The sequence below is a fragment of the Bos indicus x Bos taurus genome, chromosome 14 (assembly GCF_003369695.1).
Source record: "Bos indicus x Bos taurus breed Angus x Brahman F1 hybrid chromosome 14, Bos_hybrid_MaternalHap_v2.0, whole genome shotgun sequence".
NCBI classification, from domain to species: Eukaryota; Metazoa; Chordata; class Mammalia; order Artiodactyla; family Bovidae; genus Bos; species Bos indicus x Bos taurus.
In genome coordinates this window covers 38,432,848-38,458,911 of record NC_040089.1, presented here as the reverse complement: position 1 = coordinate 38,458,911, position 26,064 = coordinate 38,432,848, and the positions used below count along the sequence as shown (strand labels likewise).

The following is a 26,064-nucleotide window of genomic DNA, read 5'->3' as shown; positions in this document are numbered from 1 at the left end:
TCCCTCAAGCCTCAAAAATGAATACAGATATGGGATGGCATTATAACATAAAATATCAAAGTGGGGTCCTGAGTGTTTTTTAAGTGTTTAAACAAGGATAACAAGGACTTTCCTCAGGTAAGATGAGTGCTCCCTTTCACATAGGTTGGGAAGGTAAATTTCTATAAAGAGATGATGTAAAAGTATACTTTTTTAGAAGAACTCTGAGGCAATCATTGGCAGCAGCATAAATTTCTTAAAAACTAACAAAAAAGGCCTTTTCTTGACCCCTCTCCATCTTCATATTCCAATGTATCATTCCTCTTATTCCTCTTACAATGAAATTTCTTGAGTGTTGTCTTAACAGAGAATTCTCGATTTTTGCTCTTCCACACTCAAGCCCACATCCGCAGGCAGGTTTCCCTCTGTGTCCACTCTACTCAAACTGATCTCATCGATATCATCAATGGTCATTCCCCAGTCACCATCTTATTTGGTTAACCAGCAGCTTTTAGAGTATCTAACCACCTGCTCCTTCTGGACTCACATCCATTCCTTGGTTTCATGACCCCACACTTGCCTTGTTTTTCTCTGACTGCTGTGTCTCCATATCTTTGCTGCTTCTTCCTCATCTCCCTAACCTCTACATGCTGAAGGATTCCCAGGGCTCAAGCCATGTCCCTCTCTGTCTCGCTCTCTGTCTCTGTCTCTCTCCACCTCTCTTCCCTGTTTCATCTACACTCACTGCTTAGCTAATCACATCCAGTCTCATGCATTGAAATACTGTTTATAAGCTAGTGGTATTATTCCAAATTATATCTTTATCCTTCTCCACTGAATTCCAAGCTAATCTACCCACTTTAAATCTTTACTTAACAAGTCCAAAATTGAGTTCCAATATTCTCAATCCTATCCCTACTCTCTACTCCCTAAACAACACAGGCAGTCTTCCTCCCATCAGTGAATGGTGTAACCCTATTTCTTCCAGTTCAGGGGTCACCAAATCTGAACCACTGCGTGCTTATATATTATCTATGCTGTTTCTGTGTTATAGTGGCAGCATAGACCACAAGGCCTACAAAGTTAAACATATTTATCTTCCAGTCCTTTACAGAAAAAGTTTACCAACTGCTGTTATAGTTGCTCAGGCCAAAAAATCCATAGCTGTCTTTACTCTTTGTTTGCTTAATAATCTTTATATGCTCTGTCAGCAAATCTTGTTGATCTTACCATCAAGATCCTGTCTATCCAGATTATACCCACTGATTATCACCATTATTGGCACCACCTTGAGTGAAGTCACCACCATTTTGTTATCTGAATTATTGAAAAAGACTCCTAGCTCAGAGAATGTTTCATACACATAAAGCCTTAATATATAAATTAATGAAGGCATGGATAAAATAAAAACATTCAGAATTTGAGGTAAGACTACTTAAACAGGATTGGTGATTAGGAAATAAAGGAAAGAATTTTTCAGTGCTTTAATTTATGCATGGCTCAATCTATACTTCAGTCAAGTGCTTTGAAAATGCCAAAGTGCTGTTTAAATGTAATCAACCTCAATGATTGGTTTCAGGGTTGTTCCAGTAATGAAAATGAGTAAAGAAATATTGGGTATAAGATGAAAAAGTACAACTGTTGCTTGATGTCTGGACAATTATTTGAAAGACAGAGACACTTGGAAATGAGTGAATTTTCCTATACCCAAACATGCTATTCTTTTTAACTGAATGCTGACACGTAGAGGGAGGGAATAATGGCTGTAAATGTTGCAACTTTCCAGGATAATGTAGAAATCCTGATGTGTATGTGAAATGTACCCACCTCTGTGCTGCGCTTAGTCACTAAGTTGTGTTCAACTCTGGGATCCCATGGACTGTTGCCCGACAGGCTCCTCTGTCCGTGGGGATTTTCCAGGCAAGAATAATGGAGTGGGTTGCCATGTCCTCCTCCAGGAGACCTTTCCAACCCAGGGATTAAACCCAGGCCTCCCACATTGCAGGTGGATTCTTGTTCCCAAATAGCTTTTTAAAATGTAAAATTCTCTACAGTTCAACACTTGCAGAGCAAGTTAAACATGACTACTAATTGGAATGGTTGATGGGCCTGTAGTTTGTGAACTCCAATGGGAATTATCATTGTCACCAACACACTTCTGTAGATAAGTGATCTTAGTACACATGAATGGTGGCAAGAAACAATGACCTTGGAGATACCTTGGCCCCAAACCTCCTTATACCAAACTTCCCAGATGGGGATGCTGTGTTTTAATCAACAGTGGAAAATGTAAGAAATGCAAATTTCCAGATCAACCAATAGTATTAGTTGCTCAGTCATGTCCAACTCTTTGCAACTTCATGGACTGTAGCCCACCAGGCTCCTCTGTCCATGGGATTTCCCAGGCAAGAATACTGGAGTGGGTTGCCATTTCCTTTTCCAGGGAATCTTCCCAACCCAGGGAATAAAACCAGATCTCCCACACTGCAGGCAGACACTGTACCGTCTGAGCCAAAATTCATTGATCTAGGCAGCTAGTAATTGAGTATATATTGGGATGCACCGGGTAATGTGAATTGAACAGTCAGCAAGACTGATATGGACTCTGCCTTATAGTTTAGGGAAGAGATAGGCAAGTTAAAGAATTACTTGTTTAGTTTCTAAGTTGTGTCCAACTCTTTGCAACCCCATGGACTATAGCCTGCCAGGCTCCTCTGTCCGTGGAATTCTCTAGGCAAGAATACTAGAGTGGGTTGCCATTTCCTATTCCAGGGGATCTTCCCGACCCAGAGATTGAATCTACATCTCCTGCGTCTCCTGCATTGGCAGACAGATTCTTTACCACTAAGCCACCTGGGAAGCCCTGCCAAACAAATAAGTGAAAAATCATAAATTACAGTACATTATATAAATTAATTAGTATGTAATATAATACATTACCCATTATCTATATGCAATGTATGTTATAAAGCCACTTCCAAAAAACGTGCTACTTAAAAGTCTGCTTCTTTAGAAGCATCCTTAGTCAATCATGTATATTCCCAAATAAGTGTCATTCCACACTGCAGACATCTGTAGCTCACCCACAATGACCACAGGATGTCTTATGAAAATGAGTGCTGAGTGAGTATTCAAGTGAAATTTTGTGATAATATAGAAATTATCACTGGAATAATTCTTTCTTATTCTTCTAGTATATAGTCTCTTGATAAATAAATGGATATTTGAGCCACAAAATATTTTTCTCAGCTCAGTTTTATGTCCTAAATCATAATCTCAGATATTTTCTCTCACCTGGGAAATCACTCCAGGGCCTCCAATGGAAACTTTTTGAGAAAGCAGATCCCCAGCCCAATCCTGGACCCAGTGAATCAACATTTCAAGTTGGAGACTTTGAATGTGTGCTTACAAAGTTGTTCTGTGTTCTTCTGGTTAGAAATGATAGTTTAAAGCTTATTCAGTGAAGTGCCATTCTGATTGCAGAGGACTTTGGGCCTCCCCTCTTCTATCTCACTCCTACTCACCACACCCTGCTCCTGCACCCCCATACACACACCACAGAAGAGGTTTGGGGAAAGGGGGGCATTTCTAGAAGTTAGTTTTCACTTAAAAGGACTTAGAACAGTGTCCTTCCTCTCTTTGCAACCCCATGGACTATACAGTCCATGGAATTCTCCAGGCCAGAATACTAGAGTGGATAGCCTTTCCCTTCTCCAGGGGATCTTCCCAACCCAGGGATCGAACCCAGGTCTTCTGCATTGCAGGTGGACTCTTTACCAACTGAGCCACAAGGGAAGCTCAAGAATACTGGAGTGAGTAGCCTATCCCTTCTCCAGCAGATCTTCCTCATCCAGGAATCAAACTGGGGTCTCTCACACTGCAGGTGGATTCTTTACCAACTGAGCTATGAGGGAAGCCCTCCTTCCTCTCAGCTCTTGTACATTATTGATCCAAGAGTTGATAAAAAATAAACATAGCCTTTCATCAGGAAAATGACTGGTTGTCACTGATACTGACTGCTAAGCTCTGTGAGGCAGTTTGCTCTGTACCTTCGTGAAAGACAGAATTACGAATGAGAGAGGTAATGAAATCATCCTGTTTGCTGCTATGCAAATAAGACAACATCATTCATTCTGAGCATGACAGTTCCAGGAGGAGGGAACATAGTCTGTGGTGACACGGATATGAACAGAGAGAACAGATGAGGCTCATGCGGCTTATTCGGAAATCAGAGGGAACTCTAAATGCCTTTACTAAATGATATATCAGAAGTGACACACACGTAACATTCTGAGAACCCGAAATCTTAGAGAAAGAACAGATAAAAAATTTTAAAGGTAAGGCGATCCTTTTCCATGATTATAATGTTGACTCTGTATTTAAAATACACATTTGATCTATAAGCAGTTTGGTTCATGAGGATATGAGATGACTCAGCAGGAGCATGTTCTACCTCATCTGCCAGCCTAATGTGAAAGGATGCAGCCACAGAAGTAGAATGAATGAAGACTAACTTGTCATCGCTACTCTGTGCAGGTCGGGTCATGTCACTTCTATGCACCTCATTGCCAGAAAAGCACAGAACATTGTAAAGCAACTATACTCCAATAAAAACTAATTTAAAAAGAAGTAAACAAAAAGAAAGTCACCCGTCATGAAAAAGGCCAACTATTTATTCAGACATGTTTATTATGCAAATAGATACATCCCTTACAGAAAAAATAGAGAACACACATGTTGGAACCCAACCAAGGACAACAGCCTAGTAAAAGGCATTCCTTGCTCAGAGCCAAGCTGCTCGCAGACCCCAAGATGATCTAACTGGCAGCATTCCTGTGTGTATGTGTAACATAAAGGGTGGAGGGGAGCGGGGGAGACTTGATTTTCCATTTCCTTAATGGCACAACTTCTTACCTTTTCCAGGATTTTCAAAAGGCAAATATCTTTATGCCGCCTTCCCGATGCTGGCCATACTCTGGGTGAAAGAGGTAGTGTGTATAGGTATTTAGCACAAAAAGGCTGGAGGGTTAGAAAGAGCTGGGTGATTGGGGGTCAAGGTCTAATGCATGGATGCTCATAGCCTTCAAAGACTTGAAACAGTATCATAATACAGACTTTTCCTATGTGGCTGCCAAGGTTAGAAAGAGTACAGGAAGCAAGATTTGATTCCACATGAAGAAATACTTTCTAATATTCAGTGATGTCCTCAGATAAAATGCATGTGGAGACATTCCCAAGCCAGTGGGCTCAAGAGCAGGAGATGAACACATGGAGGGGAGTGTGCACTGTATAGTCTCTTAAAGCATGGGCTTTGCCGTCAGACAGAACTGCGCTCTCATCATTTTGATTTACTTGCTCTGTGACCTTGGGGAAGCTACTTACGCTGTCCAAACTTCAAATTTCCTGTCTCTAAATAAAGAAAATTGTTCCCATTTCACAAGACTGCTGTGAAGGTTAGGCGAGATAGTGACTAAGAAGAATTTAGCACAGTTTTAGCAGGGCAGGTTGTACAGAATGGTAAATATTATTGTCGGAAGATCAGACACTGGAAGAGTTGTGGTCTGTGAGCTAGAAAGCTGCCTAAAATGGGAGACAAGGTGAGGTGCATTTTCAATCGCGATATCTGGCAGCCTGAAGTTTAAGAGACATGAAACCTTAAATTTAGCAAGCAATCAGATAAGGTGAAAACAGATAAACCCTGAAGCAACTAACTAATCAGAAACAGAATTGTGTATAGATAATAAGGACCTTGCTTCCAGGAAAATAACATCAAACAGTGGAAGATAAGAATTATAGAACGTTTCAGAGTTTTAAAATATAATAACTCCCTTCCTTAAATCCCCCTTTAACATATGATTTATCTTTAAATTTGAAGACCACTTACTGATGGATTCTAGCAATAGTCCTCCTTTTGCAGGAAGTTACTACCTACCAGCTATCATTTAATACTGTGCTTATATGCCAGGAAGACATTTTCATGTGTGGTTAATTTTTTTTTACCAACTCAGTGTTATAATCATCTAAAACCTGACTTCTTCACTGTTAAACTATCTTATGACACTCACATAAACCCTGTATCTTGCTATTGCCCACTTGGTCAGAAGAATTCAAATGCCTTTCCGCCTCCCTACTGCCTGCTGAAAACATGCTCTCCCTGGAATGCAGAGGCAGATTGGGTAGAATGCTCATATTTAATGAAATTATGAAATGTGAATTTGATGCACTTTGCAGGATAAAAAAAAAAAGATTGTGCCCTTAAGCAACATTTCTGGACTGTTTCAGTTGGGAGTATGTGATGTGAAATTTTAAGAGTCATGAAAAGTCTAGTCTAAACACACAACTTTGGGGGCATTCTTCCATATTTGTGTCAAAAAATATGCTTTTGGACGCTAAAATCTATCTGATTTTAGACACCATGGGTTACATGGATTGGAAACATTCAAATCATATCCCTCCAAACCTCAGTCCATGATGTATTCTATGCCAGACATTTCTCTTGACCACTTTAAACTGTTAGTCTTTATCTTCCCTGACCTCCTCCCACATCATTCTTTAGAAATTCTCATAGACAATTAAACATCTCAAGTATAACTATTTAATGGTCATTGACTGACTATTAAATCGTTTTCAGATACATTAAATTCAGCACACCAGACTAGTCAGACGAGTCAACTTCTATTTTTCTGAAGTCCTTTGATTAATTTTCCCCCGAAACCTTATGCTGAATAGGTCAGAAAGACTAGATGGACCTGGCGCTATGCAGCCCTCTGAAATAGATTTGGATTCATGTTGATTTAAGGCTCAGCACTGATTCTAAAAAATAAAATAAATAAATAAATAAAGATACATGAAACTTTCTTGCAAAAATTCTTGAGTAGATTCCCAGACATAAAATCATCCATCCATGCTGTCTCCATGACACTACCCTACCCCCATTATGTAAAGTGGTCCATTCTGATTACTAAAGCATAATTCCCATCCCAAATTCTTTGTTTTGAAAGAATGTTCCCTCCCACACACTAGCTACTATTTTCAACCTCTCTAGATGTGCACCCTGGATGACAAACCTCCAGCTACCTAATGACTCCCAGAAACCTGCACTTTGTTTTCTCCAGCTCAGGGAAACTTAATTGTCTTAGTCAAAAACAGAGGTATCCTCTGTGGCTGCCCCCCAATATAAATCCTCATGCTACTTCTTCATATAAATCCCTCACCCCTACTGATTCAAGGCCCAAATTCATTTTTTCCCTATGCCCTTAAGCATCACTAAGGCCAATTCTCCCTTCCCCAGGCGATTATAATGGTCTCTTGACTATGCTGTTACTTCTGCCTCTCTCCAATCCCTCTCTCAAGCTAAAGCCAGAATGACCCTTCTGAAAGGCAAATTAATTCCCTAACTTAAAACCCTCAACCACTTGCCTTGATCTTAGAATAAAATTCAAATTTCTGCTTACCTTCCCAGCCCCATCAAATACCACTTTTTCTTTTATCCTCTATGTCCAAGCCACACTGAATTTTATCCTTCAATGTATGTGCACCTTCTCAGAGCACCCTTCCTCACCTACCACCCAATTCCCTTTTTCCCACTCCTGCCTGCACAACTTTTATTTATTTTCATATTTAATATTTGAAATCATTTCCTCTTGGAAGTCTTCCCTGCCTCTCTAGCCCAGTCCAAGTTTGGGCTAGGTATGTGCCTTGTGATCCCAAGTACCCTTTATTTATTCTACTTTAGCACTCAGCTCGCTGCTTTGCCCACTTGCTTGTCTGTTTTCACAGTACTTCCTATAAAAAAGTGCCTTTTTTGCTCCCCATTGAATCCCTCAGCCTGTCAGGCACATAAATACATATTGTGGATGAGGGACTGAATACTGAGTGATTCCTGCCCAGCAGACTGTGAGTCCTATACTTACACGCTCTTTACCTGGAATGCCCAGCAAAAGTTAGAAGATGCCATTCAGTTGTTCCACACATTTTGACTGAGTGTTCTCTGTGAGACAGAAATGATTCTAGGTTCTACAAATAGTCAAAAGGCAAAAGGAGAAGGGAGCAGCAGAGGATGAGGTGTTTAGATAGAATCACCAACTCAATGGACATGAGCCTGAGCAAACCCCAGGAGGTAGTGAAGGGCAGAGGAGACTGGCATGCTATAGTCCATGGGGTCACAAAGAGTCAGACACAACTTAGCGACTGAACACCACCAACGAATAGCAGAAATATAATAAAATTATTTCCTATACCATGGCATGTGGTCAAATATTATTTGCCACCAGAAAAAGCAATGTTGAGTACTAGGAAATATGGTCCACACATATATAGCCTATGTGTGATTCAAAGCTCTTCTAGCAAGCATGGTGGGGCTCTGAATCACAGCTTGATAACATTTTCACATTTGCACTTCTTGGAGCCTGTATTCAAAACAATCACAAACAAAAATGTCCTTGCCTTTAGCTGGCTACACAAGTGGAGAGCTGAACATTCATATGTAAGCAATACTAACTTAGAAATGCTACGCAACACGCACCTGGGGAGAAAATTCCTGTAAAATGTGCCTGGTCTCTGTTTGAAGCCAAGACACTTAAAAGGTTCTACATGTAGGAGAACAGGAATGTGGAGTTTCAAATGTGCTGGACAAATGCCTTCCTGTCAGCAGCCTTTCTCACTTCCCTGTTGGCTGGCAACATTCTCAGGAGGCTTTCTAGTGGTCAGAAAAGCACTCATTGGAAAAAAAAAAAATTGGTTAGATACATCAAGTTACTCATGTTTATAAAAGGGAAATTGAGTTATCCTTCCCAAATGAGAGGAAATGTGCCATCTAGTACAGTATATGATTTCATTAAAAAAAAAAAAAAGATAAGGATAGACATCACAGATGTTTAGTCAACTATTGAATAAAGGGGAAAAAGTCATTTATATTATCTACATTTTCTTCCACATGAAGCCCAAATAAACAAAACTTGAGTTTTTCCTTATTCTCAAGACATAAATTACTGTAGGCCAATACTTTATTGTGCTGTTTCTGAGGACAGATTAATCTCTTCTCCATTCACTCGTTTGAGTCATGCTTTCTGTAACTTTACCACCTGCTGTGACTTGGAAACTAGTATTTTTCTCTTCTCCAGAAAAATATAGGAAGACTTACTCCCTTAGCTCTGCAAGTAATATTTGTAGGCACCAAACAAACAAAATTGGCCATATTATCAATTTAACAACTTTGGCTTCTTGAAATTACATTATGCATTTTTAGTTTTAAGGTTTTAGCTCATATCCATCATTATCTTCATGCTGTCCCCTACCTGTCTTTCCACCATTCTCTCATCTATGAAGTCTGCTATCACATGTGCCTATGAACTATTTCCATTAGCTGTTCATATCTGTCAAAGCATGTAGGTGTAGGTGTCTGGCTTCTCCTTTGTTGTTGTTTTAGTCACTAAGTGGTGTAGGATTCTTTTGCAACCCCATGGACTGTAGTCTGCCAGGCTTTTCTGTCCATGGGATTTCCCAAGCAAAAAGAATACTGGAGTGGGCTACCATCTCTTTCTCCAGGGGATTTTCCTGACCCAGGGATCGAACCTGTGTATCCTGCCTTAGCAGGTGAATTCTTTACCACTGAGCCACCAGGGAAGCCCAGCTCCTCCTTACCTTTGCTAAAAGAATGGCCCCACTGATTCAATCGTTGCTAATTCTTGGCCCATCTTCACAGCCAATCTAAACTCCCTCAATTGCCAGGTGCCACTTTTCTCTGCACCTTTGACCCGGATATAAAGCCTCCATGGCCTTCCTAATTGCTCTTGTATTAAGTGATCCTCAACCTGTTCTCAAAATCCTTGACAACATGGATAATGTGCTATGCTTTTTCTCTCTTGGTGATTTTGTTCATGTACTGATTTACTTACTGTAACAGTCAATCCTGCCCCTTCCTGAGCATCTATTTTAAATACCCTTCCTCCAAAGAGCCTTTCATGATTTTGCAACTATGGATTACCTCCTCTTTCTGTGATTTCTCCATGGTATTTTGGTATTTGTCTGTACTGTTTTATTACACAGCAGTGTCTTACATGGGTGGCTCAGAGGTTAAAACGTCTGCCTGGAATGCGGGAGACCCAGGTTCGATCCCTGGGTCGGGAAGATCCCCTGGAGAAGGAAATGGCAACCCACTCTAGTACTCTTGCCTGGAGAATCCCATGGAGGGAGGAACCTGGTAGGCTACAGTCCATGGGGTCGCAAAGAGTCGGACACGACTGAGCGACTTCACTTTACTTCACTTCATATTGCGTCTTACAGTGTGCTTAAGGTTTTTTTTTCTCCCTGCTTGTTTCTCCTGTTTTGTTTACACTTTAAATACAAGGTTTTCTGTTATCTTTGGCTCTTATCCTCTCACAAAAGGACTTCACATTTTTAAAAATTCATTCAACTGACTTAAATTCAAGAAATATCCTACAAGTTTTACTTCATGTATGAGTCTTATAATCTTATTCTTTTAAGGATGACTCGTATTCTGAGAAACTAGTGTGGTTTGTGGTTTAGAGTTTAAGTTGCCCTTAGGAAGAATGAAAAACAGCTGGTATCCAAGCAGCTCTGGAAATTTGTCAAGAAACTAATTGTAGAATAGAAGCCAAGAGTTTGACTTGCATATCTTAAACTCTATTATTTTTTAACAGGATACAGTGTTTGGAAAATTAAATATTTCTAAGTATGTGCTTTCCACTAAAATCATGGCCAATATACCCAAAGAAAATATTATACACTATAATATGAATGTCACCAATCTCATGTTCAAATTGTGTCCACTTAATTCACTCAAGCATATATGAACATAATCCAGTACTTGAAGAAGAAAAAAATCAGTTAATTTTAAGGGGATTTCTTTTTTCAAATTTTGAAAAACTTTTGTATTTTAGGTGCACAAGATAAAATATTATTATAAATGATGAGTGAACTCTAATTATAAATAATAATATCAAAATTGATCCATGTTAAACATATAATAATTCATAGGGATTTCAAATAAATTCACCAAATAATGCTTGATTACTGTTTGTACACAAGAAATTTCCCAAGAAAATAAAAGCTTAAAATTAGGAAGTTTGCAGGAAATATACAAATGACTATAAATTGGATCTGATTTTGATGAGAGCAGTATGATAGACATAATAGGTTACAGTGACTCAAAGGAGAGATCAAATGTGGCTGTGATTATAGGAAGTGTCAGTAAAGAACAAAACATTCTTAAAGAACACAGGAGATTTGGGTTTGATTCCTGGGTCAGTAAGATCCCCTGAAGAAGGAAATGGCAACCCACTCCAGTATTCTTGCCTGGGAAATCCCATGGACAGAGGAGCCTGGTAAGCTACAGTGTATGGGGTCGCAAAGAGGACACACCTGAGCACACACACACAAGTTAAGAAGACAGTAGAAGGTGAGGAAATAGCATGGGGAAAGTTTTAGAAAAGTTGTGAATGAAGGTGATTTCAGGTCAGGCTGGTGCAATTAGAAAGAACCTTGAGCTGAAGAACATCCTCTGTGAGGGTCCCACGGTGCTATCATCCACCGAGGGGACAGTTTGAACACAGAGCTTGGAGCAACAGTGAGATAAGTATCCTCAGTTTCTGAGGCCTATATTTGAGGTTAGGAATGGAACTTACTTTCAAATTGTTCACAATCCAAAGCAATGTTAAACAAATTAAAAGTAGGTGTGTTCAACTGAGATTTGTATTTTTCACCTGACCTGGGAGTTAAAGTCGCTTGATGTGAGAGTTGGACTGTGAAGAAAGCTGAGCACCGAAGAACTGATGCTTTTGAACTGTGGTGTTGGAGAAGACTCTTGAGAGTCTCTTGGACTGCATGGAGATCCAACCAGTCCATTTTTTCATTCTAAAGGAGATCAGTCCTGGGTGTTCTTTGGAAGGAATGATTCTAAAGCTGAAACTCCAGTACTTTGGCCCCCTCATGAGAAGAGTTGACTCACTGAAAAAGACCCTGATGCTGGGAGGGATTGGGGGCAGGAGGAGAAGGGGACGACAGAGGATGAGATGGCTGGATGGCATCACCGACTCAATGGACGTGAGTCTGAGTGAACTCCGGGAGTTGGTGATGGACAGGGAGGCCTGGCGTGCTGCGATTCATGGGGTTGCAAAGAGTCGGACATGACTGAGCAACTGAACTGAACTAGCTGAACTGAACATTCCTGCTCTGACCTCAAAGTTTTACTTCCCTCAAAGTTTCTCTGAGTCTGCCAGAGGGATCCAGTGAATTATTTCAGCTGGTCCTTTTACTCATAGAGACTTTTGTTGTTATTTAGTTGCTAAGTCATGTCTGATTCTTTTGCAACTCCATGGTCCAGGGTCCATGCTCCTCTGACTAGCCCACCAGGCTCCTCTGCTCATGGGATTTTCCAGGCAAGAATACTGGAATGGGTTGCCATTTCCTTCTCCAGGGGATCTTCCCAACCCAAGGATCAAGCCCACGTCTCCTGTGTTGGCAGTGGATTCTTTAACCCTGAGCCACCTGGGAAGCCCCACAGAGACAGGAATTCACTAAACCGACCATGTTTTTCTAACTGAACTGATCTGCTCCCCTCCCGCCCACCTTAGAGGCTTTACTCAGGCTCTTCCCTCTGTCTGGAAGAGTCTTCCCTCCTCTATCCACGTGGCTCCCTCCCTCCCCTTACTCTAGGACATTCTAAGGGCCTTCATGATTACACTATGAAATATCCAAACCTCAACCTGCTTTATTTTTCTTCATAAACTTATCACTTTCTGACATACTATGTAATTTGTTGATCTTGTTTATTGTCTGAATCCTCACCCAGGGGGCCAAGGAATATCTATTTTATTCACAAATTTATGCTGGGTGTTTAGAATAGTGTCTCACATATAGTAAATGCTCAATAAACAGTAACTGAGTAAATATATGTGTGATGAACTATATGGAGTATTTACATGACAACTTGAGACAATGTTACTTTATAGTATAGTACTATACTACTGTTTTTCATTCTTTACTAAGTGAAGAAGAAGTGGAAGTGTTAGATGTGTCTGACTCTTTGTACCCCTTTGGTAGACTATAGCCTACCAGGCTCCTCTGTCCATGGAATTCTTCAGGCAAGAATACTGGAGTGGGTTTCCATTCCCTTCTCCAGAAAATCTTCCCAGTCCAGGGATCAAACCTGGGTCTCCTGAATTGCAGGCAGATTCTTTACCATCTGAGGCACCAGGGGCACCCTTACTAAGTGGAGGAAGATTTATAAAGCATTTACCATACAACTAGCATTGTATCTGGTTCTTAAAAAATAAATCATATATAGTGGCTCCCATAGTTCAAAAGCAAATAATAAGAAAGAGATGTCAAGCAGAATACAAAAACTATATGATTTCAGCTAGCACCATAAAGGAAGAAACAGATATCCTAGCATCTCCAGCAGTTCCCCCAATGTAGTATTTGCTCAATCTAACAAATGGAAAGATGCCCCCCAATACAAGCATAGGCTTTGAAATTGCACAGACCTAAATTATAATTCCGGTGATACTATTCATTTTCCAAACCACCTTTGCCTAGTCATTAACTTTTCTGGGCCTAAATGATCTCATTTGTAAAATGAGGATCATAATCTTAACCTCATAGGGAGACTGTGAGCTATCAAATGAGATCATCTATGGAAACAATTAACCAAATCTTCGGCTTATAGAAGCAATTTAATAATTGCATGTGGAATCAATTTGTGATCAGTGGGGAAAAACATAACTGGAAAAATATGGCTTTTTAAAATGCATTTCCACTGTGTTGTACCCTACATATTATTCATGATCATCCCTCTTCCCTCCATATTATTGAAATAATAAATTACACTACATATTGATTGGCTATTATATAAATTGTTGTTCCCATTTTACAGAGAAGGAAGTTCAATCTTATGTATATTAAGCAACTTGCACAAGGCCACAAAACAAGCAGCATAGTTAGGATTTCAACCAAGATGAGTTTCTCTCCAAAGCCAGTTCATTTGTCTTGATCCTCACCCTAGTCTGCATAGTGATGTGATCACCATCAAGTAGTACTCCCTAAACCTGCAGTCTGGAGAGCGTACCTTTTTGAGCTTGCACAGAATCTTATGTATCATAAAATGTATGATGCTTGAAAACATGGTTATTACTCTCCTTTCTGTATCTGGGCATCACTTCTAGAAACACCTGTTCAATGTGAGTAACTGCTCCTATTTTTAGATCTTGAACAGGTTTTCACTGGGCATGTTTCTCAGTAAGTTCACAGGCATGCATAAAAACTGATGTTTCTTGCACATTATTTTTCTGTAGGATCTAGTCTAATTGTCCTACCCCTCAGCTCATACATTCCCCATAATAACCCCTTGTGGCAGATAATACTTTTATCTTCATGTTAGAGATGATGAAAATAAAACAGAATTAGGTAATGAACTCATTCAACTTATAATTCCAGGACTGAGGTTTGAACCCAAGCATTTAAATTCCAGGCTCCACAGTCTTAATTATGAGACTGTACTGCCCCTCACACACAAGGAATGATATCTTCTTTTCCAGTTTCACTAAGAAATCCTAGAAAAATGCCTCTGAGTAAAGTCTGAATTGTACTTCTATGAACCATGACTCTCTTACATTTGGCAAGTCTTTATTTTTCTTGTGACAATGATATCTACAATTAAAAAGCTTAGTTAAATAAAAGAAAGAAATTTAAAAACTGACAGAAATCCCTAAATTTAGGTCAGCACTTATAAAAAGTGGTTAGTGATACCACCTCCCCCACCCCAGCTTAGAAATACCATATTGGTGGTCTTCATTGCCTTAAACAGGCTCCAAGCTGTGCTCTTGGGAGGTGCTGGAAGTTTAACCATAACCTTGTATAAATTCAAAACCAAATATTAAGAAACTTTAAAAAGACATCTACTCTTTTAATATCAACTTTAAAAAAAGTTACTTTCTAAGTAAAACAACTTAAACACAGAGAGCCTATTTTTTGTTTTGTTTTGTTTTGTTTTTAAGAGAGAGCAAAGAATGTGTTCAAGGCAAGTTGGAACAGTGCACAAATGTGCTGGCTTCACTGTTATCTGAACGACAAAGCATTAAATCACAGGGAGGAAAAAGTCAGCATGTTCTCTGAGAATACAAATAGATTAGTGTCAGAAGCAGCTTTGTCCAAGAAAGGGAAGAGACACCTACCCAGAAAATAAATCATGCACACAAAACCTATAATTTAAAAAAATTATTTTCAAGAAATATTTTAGTTGATAAATATGACTATTAGACCAACACAGCACAGAAAAAGTTCCCTGTGACTTTTTTTTTTTTAAGGAGGACCTTCCAAATGTGATCAGTCATCATACCCCACCCTTTATCTCTTTCTCATATAAGACCTGTTTCATCAAGGGTTATGGAACTCACACAAAAATATTAGATACTTTCCTTCCCTTTTAATTCTATGATAGAACAGTCTTTAATTTACCAGGCACTTCAGAACCTTCCCTAAGATAAAAGGTGCAAAAAACCCCATATCCTTTAACACACAAACTCTTTGGATCCTCTCAACATACACCTTAAACAAAGTGCCCTCCCTCAGAATTCAAAGAAAACACATTTCTCTTACCATATATTCCATGTTTGCTGCTGGTGGGAACACTTTGCCCCGAACTTGGTTATGATAATCAAGAATGGCGATCATGTCATTCTGCGAAATGTAGCGCTTCCGCCTGGTTTTGGGGATATCCGCAGAGTCTAGTTGTGCTTCCAGGGCTGCTTCAATATCAGTGAAATTATTGGTTGGCGGGGATGAGTCAGTGGAATTGAGTAAGACGACGGCACTGGCTTCACAGAGAAGGGAGAACAGGAGTGCACTGTTGACGGCAGAGATTGCTATCATTTTGAGAGGTGGAGAGGAAGAGGCCAGGAGTTTACTTTGCCTTAAAGCGGAAAAGTAGAGTTAGGGTCTATAAAGGAAAAAAAAAAAAAAACACAACAACAACAATAGGGCCAGAGGGTATGAATTTACAAAATCAGTGCTTGATTTGACTGTCTTCAAAAAATCCAAACAAATGTTGAAGTCAAGCCTAGGAGACAACCTGTAGTGGTCTCTATACATTTTACTTGGTGTTATGAGGCAAACCCCTAAGAGGAACTTCCTCTAGCTAGAGAAAAATAAACAGCATGGCTACTCACCCTAAACTGAATGTGAGCCATTTACCCCAAATGCCTGAGTCACAGAATGCATTACTACATATTTATTTTCAGAGGGAAAACTTAAGGAATTGAAACTCATCTTGAGAGTGAAAGGAAAACTGCATCACAGGTAATAACAGAGAATGTGCTGATAATGTCCCCCAAACATATATGGACACCCAGTAATAGAATAGATACAAAAAAAGTTATAATAACCCAATCTCACTTCTAAAAAAGTAAAAATGTGAGCTACTTTTAAAACAATGCATGCAAAATAAACTTGTTGAGCTAAATAGCTTACCTCTGCACAAAGCCAAAATGAATATAGTATTCTTCCAAAAATGTAAAGTTCTTTGCTAGGTTGTAGCATGAACTCTTGTGACAGGAGTGTGTCTTATTACAAATCTCAGAGAGCAAAACTCTACAAGGTTTGAGTGCTGCTGGCTACAGGAGCAGCTAACAGCTTTTATATGTCACAGTCTGCAGCAGTCCAGAAAGGGCAGTCTTTCTTAGGGTCTCTCCTAGCCAAAATCAAAGGGGAGGGGTTTTGGATAGAAAAAACAGTGATTGGGTGGCAACCTTTTTATGTGGGTGGTGAGGAAATTGAGTCACACCCACAGCTTACCAAGTACAAACCATAGAAGACAAGCCTTTTTTTCTCTGGGCTTCCACCTTTTCTGAGTGGTTAATTTTCCTCATTTAATGCTTTCTAGTTCCTGGTTCCCATACAAAAAGGAGAAAAAAAAGGGGACTGTGAGTTCTTGAAAACACAGAAGGTTGAGTAACAAGCAGTACATTTCTTTTAAAAACAGTAAATGACATGGGAGCTGAAAAGAGCAAGCTGATATTAAATCAAAAGAACAGCTCACAGAGTTAATCTGGGTGGCCACAAATATGATTCAAAAGAGATGCCAGGCAAGTCGGTAGTAGCTAAACTATAGCATATGATATTAGGATAATAGATGCTCAAGTGGTTGTACTTTTCTGTCTCCATGTGGCTTCATTCCTCTAATTTATATATTTAGTCTCTCTCTATCTCTTTCTCTTGTTTCACTCTCTCTCCCTTTTTTCCTTTCTCTACAAAGTGAGGCAACAAATTACCTGCCTTTTATCTATCTTGTATATAATACAAAGAGAGACGCTCATGACAAATGACAGCAGCCAAGATAACATCTGTTTCAGGTTTAGAAGCATATAGTTGAAATTTTAAGCTAAGAGTAGCTTAGCTTCTCAGGAAACATATTGGAGGGCACAGCTTAGAGGCCATGAAGAATTTAAATGCAGCAGTAGCTGCTGCCAACAGTCAGTAGTGCCTTCTTAGAAAGATGCCATTGGAGCAAAATCTATGTCTGGCAAGACAAGAGCCAAGAATGTGACTATTAAGGCGATTTGTTTTAAAAAGACCCTCACAAATACCCTGTGTCATGATAACATTAACAAAATGTGGACCATTCAGTCCATGGCAACAGGAATCTTGTAAACCGCACATTATTCAGCTAAATAATTTGCTTAACATACACTGACTAGTCTACTTTGCCAACGTGTGTTGTCTCCTGCATGTTTCAGCAGGAAGAGTACTACGTGATTTTATATTTGTCAGAAATGATGGTCATGTGGTAAGAAGCACACCACGACTGCGAGCCAAGTTTCCTGGGCTATACTCCCAGCTGGGTCTCTACCAGTACGTGTGGCCTGATGCACATAGTTTAACTCTTCATGGGTGCATCTAAAAATGGGAGAGCAAAGGTGTGCGTCCAATGGTGAGATGAACTTCATCACCGCTGGATGCACACCACTTCCTTACAAGAGCAGTACAGTGTTAGAAACTGGGAGTGCTTCTGAAGTTCAAAATTCAGTGGTGAGATATACTCTTTGATGTTGATAGCATGAGTCAAAGTTCAGGTTTTGCTCTATTTTGGTATTAAGTTCCTAACTAAATTTGAGTAATTTGAGAAGACTTTAAGGTGCAATACTAAAAGCAGTAAATAGGAATTAACATGGCAAAATTGAAAAGACAAAAACATCTAAAACGAGCACAGAAGGTGAGAGCAGAATAGTATGAAACATCAGAGCAGCTTCAGGAAATGCTCATGACTGCTCCCAGCTGCAGAAGTTTAACAACTGGAGCTGTCCAGCTAGGATCTCACCCCTACAGAAAGTACTCGTGGCACCTTGACTGAATCTCAAAGATGCCGTGTTAAGGATTCCTAAATCAAATAGGAGGTTAAGCAACATATTTTCTGCGGGCCATCCAACTCAAAGATTCCCAAGACCTTTTGAGAAATTAGTACCACCACTGATTAGCCTATCCTTTTCAACATACCTCTTATAGCTATCTGGCAAAGGGGAAGATAAAGGACATTCAATGCCTAAGTCCCCCGATGGCTCATTGGTAACCAATCTGCCTGCAATGCAGGAGATATAGGAGTCATGGGTTCAATTCCTCGGTGGGGAAGACCCCTGGAGGAGGAAATGGCAGCCCACTCCAGTATTCTTGCCTAGAAAATCCTACAGACAGAGGAGCCTGGTGGGCTACAGACCATAGGGTCACAAAGAGTCAGACATGACTGAGCATGCATGCACCCACACAATGCCTAAGTAGCAGACAGGAGATTTTCTTTCTCCAGGGTGACTGAGTTCTTGCTTAGAATCTCATAAAAATCAATCATTGCCTTCAAGGTTACTTCTTTGTCATGTATACAAAGAGCTATTGTTCATCCATTGAACTTTGACTTGAGGTACTTCTACAGGGATAAAAATGTGTCCTTTGAAAAACTTGTTTGAACCATAAATGGGTTTCCTATAAGAGAAAGCGTAAGGAGAAAGAGAAAGAAGGAATTCCTGAGATGGACCCAAGCATGCCCAATTACATGAGGACAGAGCTAATAGTTGCTTAATTCTGAGACCCTGAGGCATGTCAATGATTTCAGATGTCTTTCAACACACATGAATTATATTGTGGAATTCAGACTATTAAGAGAACCCACAAGGCTATGGAATCATAAAAGAAGAGACCTGTGGGAGGAGAGTTAGAATTCTGCTTCCAAGCAGATGTTATTGCCAGAAGAAGTATTTGAAATGCTTTGGAAGTAATTTTAATTTTAAAATACTTGCAAAATTAGGAGGCATATGTCCAAGTTGTCAGTAAAAGAACTACTAATGAACAACTAACAATGAGGCGGTTCTTTATGGAGCTCTTCTTGAAAAAAGATCATTGATGTGTTTAGAAACCTTTAGGGGAATGCTTGCCAACACAGACAGAAATGGAATGCACTTGTATTACTGAGAATAAACACATATACAATTGGCAGCAACTATTGTCTACCTTGAAACCTGTGCAAAAATTGTTGCTGTTTTAAAATTGAAATCAGATATATTATATGTCCCCAAATGGTACAACTGCTTAAGCACTTTGAGTGTGTGGGGGTACAGATACACATATGGCTTTAGTATAAAACATTTCTAATCAAAATGTATTCCTTAGACTAGTAGCATTGACATCACAGGAGCTTGTTAGAAATGCAGGATTTGGGGCTCAATCCAAGACCTGTTGAGTTAGAATCTGCACTTTATCAGGATCCTCAGATGACTCATATACTCAAATCTCAGAAGTACTATCTAAATTACTTTTTTCAGACACACAGAGGCTCAAGCCCACTGGAATAAACTGTTTTAAAAATCCATTTATGCCCACTGAATAAATTGTTTTAAAAATCCATTTATGTATAATAGTAACATGCAGAGAATAGATATAGACAAGTATGTTTAAAAAGGCGAACACGTCAACTTCTACTTTATCAGGAGAAAAAGTTGACTGGGAAAAACTAAGTAGAGTGTCTTCACAAAGAAATGATTTAGTAGTGATTAGGGTCTTTTTAACATTCCTATACTAACCCTATTTGTTATTTAATACATATTAATTTATCACAAGGTAGTTAACATAACTGACTGCCCTATACATGAGTTTTGTAAATTGTGACATGCCATATAAATAGAAATTATAGCTTTATTCTGTCATCCCCAGGACAGAACCCCAAATCATCCTTTCCTTATTCATTCTCACCTTGCATCGTACATCTACTAGTTTTACAAAACATGTGGATTTTTTTTTCTTTTTTTTTTTAAATTTTATTTTATTTTTAAACTTTACATAATTGTATTAGTTTTGCCAAATATCAAAATGAATCCATCACAGGTATACATGTGTTCCCCATCCTGAACCCTCCTCCCTCCTCCCTCCCTATACCATCCCTTTGGGTCATCCCCGTGCACTAGCCCCAAGCATCCAGTATCGTGCATTGAACCTGGACTGGCATCTCGTTTCATACATGATATTTTACATGTTTCAATGCCATTCTCCCAAATCTTCCCACCCTCTCCCTCTCCCACAGAGTCCATAAGATTGTTCCATACATCAGTGTCTCTTTTGCTGTCTCGTACACAGGGTTATTGTTATCATCTTTCTAAATTCCATATATATGCGTTAGTATACTGTATTGGTGTTTTTCCTTCTGGCTTACTTCACTCTGTATAATAGGCTCCACAGCAAACATTATCCTCAATGGTGAAAAACTGAAAGCATTTCCTCTAAAGTCAGGAACAAGACAAGGGTGCCCACTTTCACCATTACTATTCAACATAGTTTTGGAAGTTTTGGCCACAGGAATCAGAGCAGAAAAAGAAATAAAAGGAATCCAAATTGGAAAAGAAGAAGTAAAACTCTCACTATTTGCAGATGACATGATCCTCTACATAGAAAACCCTAAAGACTCCACCAGAAAATTACTAGAAGTAATCAATGACTATAGTAAAGTTGCAGGATATAAATCAACACCCAGAAATCCCTTGCATTCCTATACACTAATAATGAGAAAACAGAAAGAGAAATTAAGGAAACAATTCCATTCACCATTGCAACGGAAAGAATAAAATACTTAGGAATGTATCTACCTAAAGAAACTAAAAACCTATATATAGAAAACTATAAAACACTGGTGAAAGAAATCAAAGAGGACACTAATAGATGGAGAAATATACCATGTTCATGGATTGGAAGAATCAATATAGTGAAAATGAGTATACTACCCAAAGCAATTTATAGATTCAATGCAATCCCTATCAAGCTACCAACAGTATTCTTCACAGAGCTAGAACAAATAATTTCACAATTTGTATGGAAATACAAGAAACCTCGAATAGCCAAAGCGATCTTGAGAAAGAAGAATGGAACTGGAGGAATCAACCTACCTGACTTCAGGCTCTACTACAAAAACACAGTTATCAAGACAGTATGGTACTAGCACAAAGACAGAAATATAGATCAATGGAACAAAATAGAAAGTCCAGAGATAAATCCACGCACATATGGACACCTTATCTTTGACAAAGGAGGCAAGAATATACAATGGATTAAAGACAATCTCTTTATCAAGTGGTGCTGGGAAAACTGGTCAACCACTTGTAAAAGAACATGTGGATTTTTTATCCCTGAGAGGTCCTGCCAATATATTCCCCTTTTATCATTATTATGTCTGCTTGAAGTTAATTCTACAGTCTTTCCCTAGTATTACTGTAGTGTTACTCCTGTTGTTCATTATCAACTTTGCCTTCTTAAAAAGTGAACTGAATCATTTCACCCATTTGCATGCAACTCTCTCTTTGTTCTCATTGCCCACAGAATCGAGTTTAAGTGACTTGATCTGCCTCACCAGGGTCTTGAGAATATAAATCAGTTTACCTTTTAAGCTTTATTCTCTTCAACCAATGGTTTCTATTTCTGTACCCTGGCCACACTTTATGTCCCAACTACACTTAACCACTGTTTGTATTTTTTTTTTTTCTCTTTTGGCTTCAGTAAGTTAATGCTGTGTGACTCTGCCATGAATAATTATATATACATAATATGGACAACAAATAGTGTTATCAAAAGGAAGAAGAAAGAAGTGTGAATTTGTATGTATATAGGGAAGGAGGTTGGGGCTTAAAGGAGAGCTAAACATTCACTTTCTATTACAGTAAATATATAATATCAACTACTGCAAAACAAGTTATTCCAAAGCTTAGATATTAAAACAACAGTAAATATTTATGGTCTCATACTTTTTCCGTGGGTCAGGAATTTGAGAATAGCTTAGTTACTGTTCTAGCTCAGGGTTTCTCATAAAGTTTTAGTCAAAATGTTGGGACTAAATGTAGTCAAATGTGGCTGGAAGACTTAAATGGGGCTGGAGGATTAACATCCAAAGGGGCTTATTCACTTGTCTGGCAGGTTGGTGCTGTTGGCAGAAGGCGAGCGTATATGGACTTCACCATATGGACCACTGCACAGAGCTGCCTGAATGTCCTCACAGCATTGAAGCTGGTTTCCGCATAGTGAGTGATCCCTGAGTGAGCAAGGTAGAAGATCCAGTGTGTTTTACAACCTATCTATGGCACTCCCACACCAACATTTCCACGATGCCCTGCTGGTTACATGAGCCACTCAGACCTCTTCAAGGATGAAGGAGACTATACAAGACCGTAACCCAGTAGATGAGAATTATTGAGGGTTGTCTTGAAGGCTAGCTACCACAGGAAAATTTTGGAGAATATCTATTTTTTTTTAAATCAAGGAGTATGTATATTAATTGAAAATATGGAGTAAACTATCAAGAAGAAACTATTAAAAGTGGTGAATGTGGGAAGCAACCTAAATGTCCATCAACAGATGACTGGAAAAATAAGTGGTTCATACATACAATGGAATATTTCTCAGCCATAAAAAAAGAGTGAAATAGTGCCATTTGCAGCAGCATAAACATGGAGATCATCATACTAAGTGGAGTAAGTCAGACAGAGAAAGACAAATATTACATTCTATCTATGTGGAATCTAAAAAAAATGGTACAGATGAATTTATTTACAAAACAGAAATAGACCCACAGACATAGAAAACTTACAGTTTTCAAACTTATGGTTACTAAAGGTGAAAGGTATGGGGCCAGGGAGGGATAAATTAGGAGTTTGAGATTAACATATGAAAAGTGAGAGTGTTAGTCGCTCAGTCATGTCCAACTCTTTGGGATCCCATCCACTGTAGCCCACTGGGCTCCTCTGTCCATGGAATTCACCGGGCAAGAATACTGGAGTGGGTAGCCATTCCCTTCTCCAGGGATTCTTTTCAACCCAGGAATTGAACCCAGGTCCCCTACTTTGCAGGCAGATTCTTTACTGTCTAAGCCACTAGGGAAGTCCACTATATATTAAATAGATAATCAACAAGGACCTACCGAACAGGAGAGGGAACTCCACTCAATATTCTGTAGTAACTGATATGGGAAAAGAATATAAAAAGGATTGGATATATGTGTAACAGAACCACTTTGCTATATGCCTGGAACTAACATGACATTATAAATCAACTATACCACAATATAAAAGAAAAATTAAAAAATAATAAGAGAGGTAAAAGTGGTTGCTCCTGGGGAGCAGAAATATAGCGGAAGTGAGGTACTGAGACTAATGTATTTTTATTTTGACTTAGAGAAGGCAATGGCACCCCATTCCAGTACTCTTGCCTGGAAAATCCCATGGACGGAGGAGCCTGGTAGGCTGCAGTCCATGGGGTCGCTACGAGTCGGACACGACCGAGCGACTTCATTTTCACTTTTCACTTTCATGCATTGGAGAAGGAAATGGCAACCCACTCCAGTGTTCTTACCTGGAGAATCCCAGGGACGGGGGAGCCTGGTGGGCTGCCGTCTATGGGGTCGCACAGAGTCGGACACAACTGAAGCGACTTAGCAGCAGCAGCATAGAACTAGTAGATTTTTTAAAGTATATACATTTATAACCTAAAGTAAACATTAATTGATTAACACAAATTAATTTGGTAAAGAGTGCAGATTAAAGTATATCTACTGAGCAAATAAACAGATGACAAAATTGAAGATGGAGGTCAAAGTGAAACCACGTTTGAGTTTGCTGGGCTCTCTCTCTGGATTTGGTTATGTTACAGGAGCTTCTAACTTACTGAACCCCTTTATCCTAATAACTCAGTTGTGCCACTCCTCAAATACCTCGCCTGTAGGTCCTTGTCTACCTTCTTATCTGAGTTTGAGGCTGTGTTTTTGTCTTTGTTTTAATGCAGAAAATGAGGCCCTGAAAAAACATAGATGTCGTAGTTGCTACTGTGCATGTTTCATGGCCCTGGATAAAGAGGAGGCAACAGTCACTCTCATCTCAGGGATTGTGGTGTCATTTTAAAACAAAGTGTGTGAACTCTAGTCCTTGGTTTCTCTAGGGTCAGTACAAAAGGAAGGTACCCCTTCATTTTCTAATCAATCCTTGAAATGGGTGCATATTTTTCTCTATCTCCTCTAGATATCCTTCACAAATCTTGAGTAACAATCTCAAAATTCTTAAGCCCAAAGTGTCCGGTGAATCAAGAAGAATCTCATAGCTTAGCTATACTACCTCAATTTAGAGACTTGGAAAGCCACCTGGGAAGCCCTAGGGTATGAGTATTGGTTATTTAATGAAAGAAAAAAATGACGTGAATACTTGGATCATCCAGAAATTGTGTGCTTATATATTTTTCTCCCTAATGTTTAAGGTAAAGTTGATTCTAGAAAAAAAGAACAGCCCAGTGATTCAATGGCAGGACATTTGTTTCCATGTGCCAAGAATATATCAAAATAAAGGCCAGAAGTTCTGTCTGTGCTGTGGGTCAAGTACACTGAGAGATTTTAATGTACTTATTCATGCCATCATTTCAGACTTTGCCTATAGTTGGCATTTGAAAGATGTTTGTTAAATTTGATAAACAAATGCTATATCAGCATGGTCTTTTTCTAATCCAGGACCTCAGCACACAGCCAGAAAAAACTTGCACTCTTCAAAAGCCATCTGCACTCTGGCCAGAGTCATCAATTCTGTTTGGTCCTTTCGCTGTGAAGAAGGTCTGGATAAACTTTGTGGGAAAGTCTCATTAGTTGCCCAGTAAAAATTTAGAAATGAGCATATGAGATGGTGGTATTAGGATGCCTTGAGTCATTAGGCAGATTATATATCACAAAGCCCATCATTTGTCATTCACAATGACCATGATTAGAGGTGTGCATGATTAGAGGCCCTTGTAAAGGGCAATGGTAAGAGCATTTAAATGTCTTGAGTATGTGCCATTCCAGACATTTGATAGTAACCTTCTCAGACTATCTGGTAATCAAGTCATGAAAAATTCTGTTGAGCAAAATTATGCATAATGGGTTAATATTCTGAAAATAATAAACTGAAATCATTATTATGCTTCCCATAAATCATGTTCTTACAAGAAAAACAAATATTGTATATTAACAGATATATGAGGAATCTAGAAAAATGGTACAGATGAACCTATTTCCAGGGCAGAAATAGAGATGCAGGCATAGAGAACAGATATGTGGACACAGCAGTGAAGGGATGGAGAGTGTGGGGTGAATTGGGAGATTGGGATTGACATAAATACATTGCCATGTGTTAAACAGAGAGCGAGTGGGAACCTGCTGTATAACACAGGGAGCTCAGCTCATTCCTCTGTGATTACCTAGAGGGGTGGGATGGGAGAGTGGAGGAAGGTGCAAAAGGGAGGGGATATATGTATACAAGTAGCTGATTCACTCTGTTGTACAGCAGAAAGTAACACAACATTGTAAAGCAATTGCATTCCAATAAAAATAAATAAATCGTATCCTCACAAAGTCCGATTGCCACAATGGCCCCAAGGAAGGGAACGGGTTAATGATACCTCAGGGATGAAGATCTTATCACATAGCACAAGTCCCTTCTAGACAGAAGAGGGAGAAAAAGAAAGGATTCCTTGTTCGAGAGAATATAATAAGAGAAAGAGGAAGATAGATACAATAGAGTAACTCATCATTCCAGG

General features: G+C 39.2%; 1 protein-coding gene across 2 annotated transcripts in view; it reads right to left on the bottom strand.

The window, feature by feature from the left end:
• PI15 (peptidase inhibitor 15) overlaps nucleotides 1-16,659 on the bottom strand; it is a 36,720-nt gene extending 20,061 nt beyond the window's left edge. Inside the window, exons 1-2 of one of the 2 annotated variants that reach the window (XM_027561219.1) lie at nucleotides 16,465-16,659; nucleotides 15,595-15,934 (exon numbers count right to left, since the gene is read on the bottom strand). In XM_027561219.1, coding sequence (XP_027417020.1) covers nucleotides 15,595-15,867 — 273 coding nt within the window. In that variant the 5' untranslated portion in view covers nucleotides 15,868-15,934; nucleotides 16,465-16,659. The remainder of the gene's footprint in view (nucleotides 1-15,594; nucleotides 15,935-16,464) is intronic. The other variant, XM_027561218.1, reaches the window with a different exon arrangement.
• Between the last annotated feature and the right edge of the window lie 9,405 nt (nucleotides 16,660-26,064).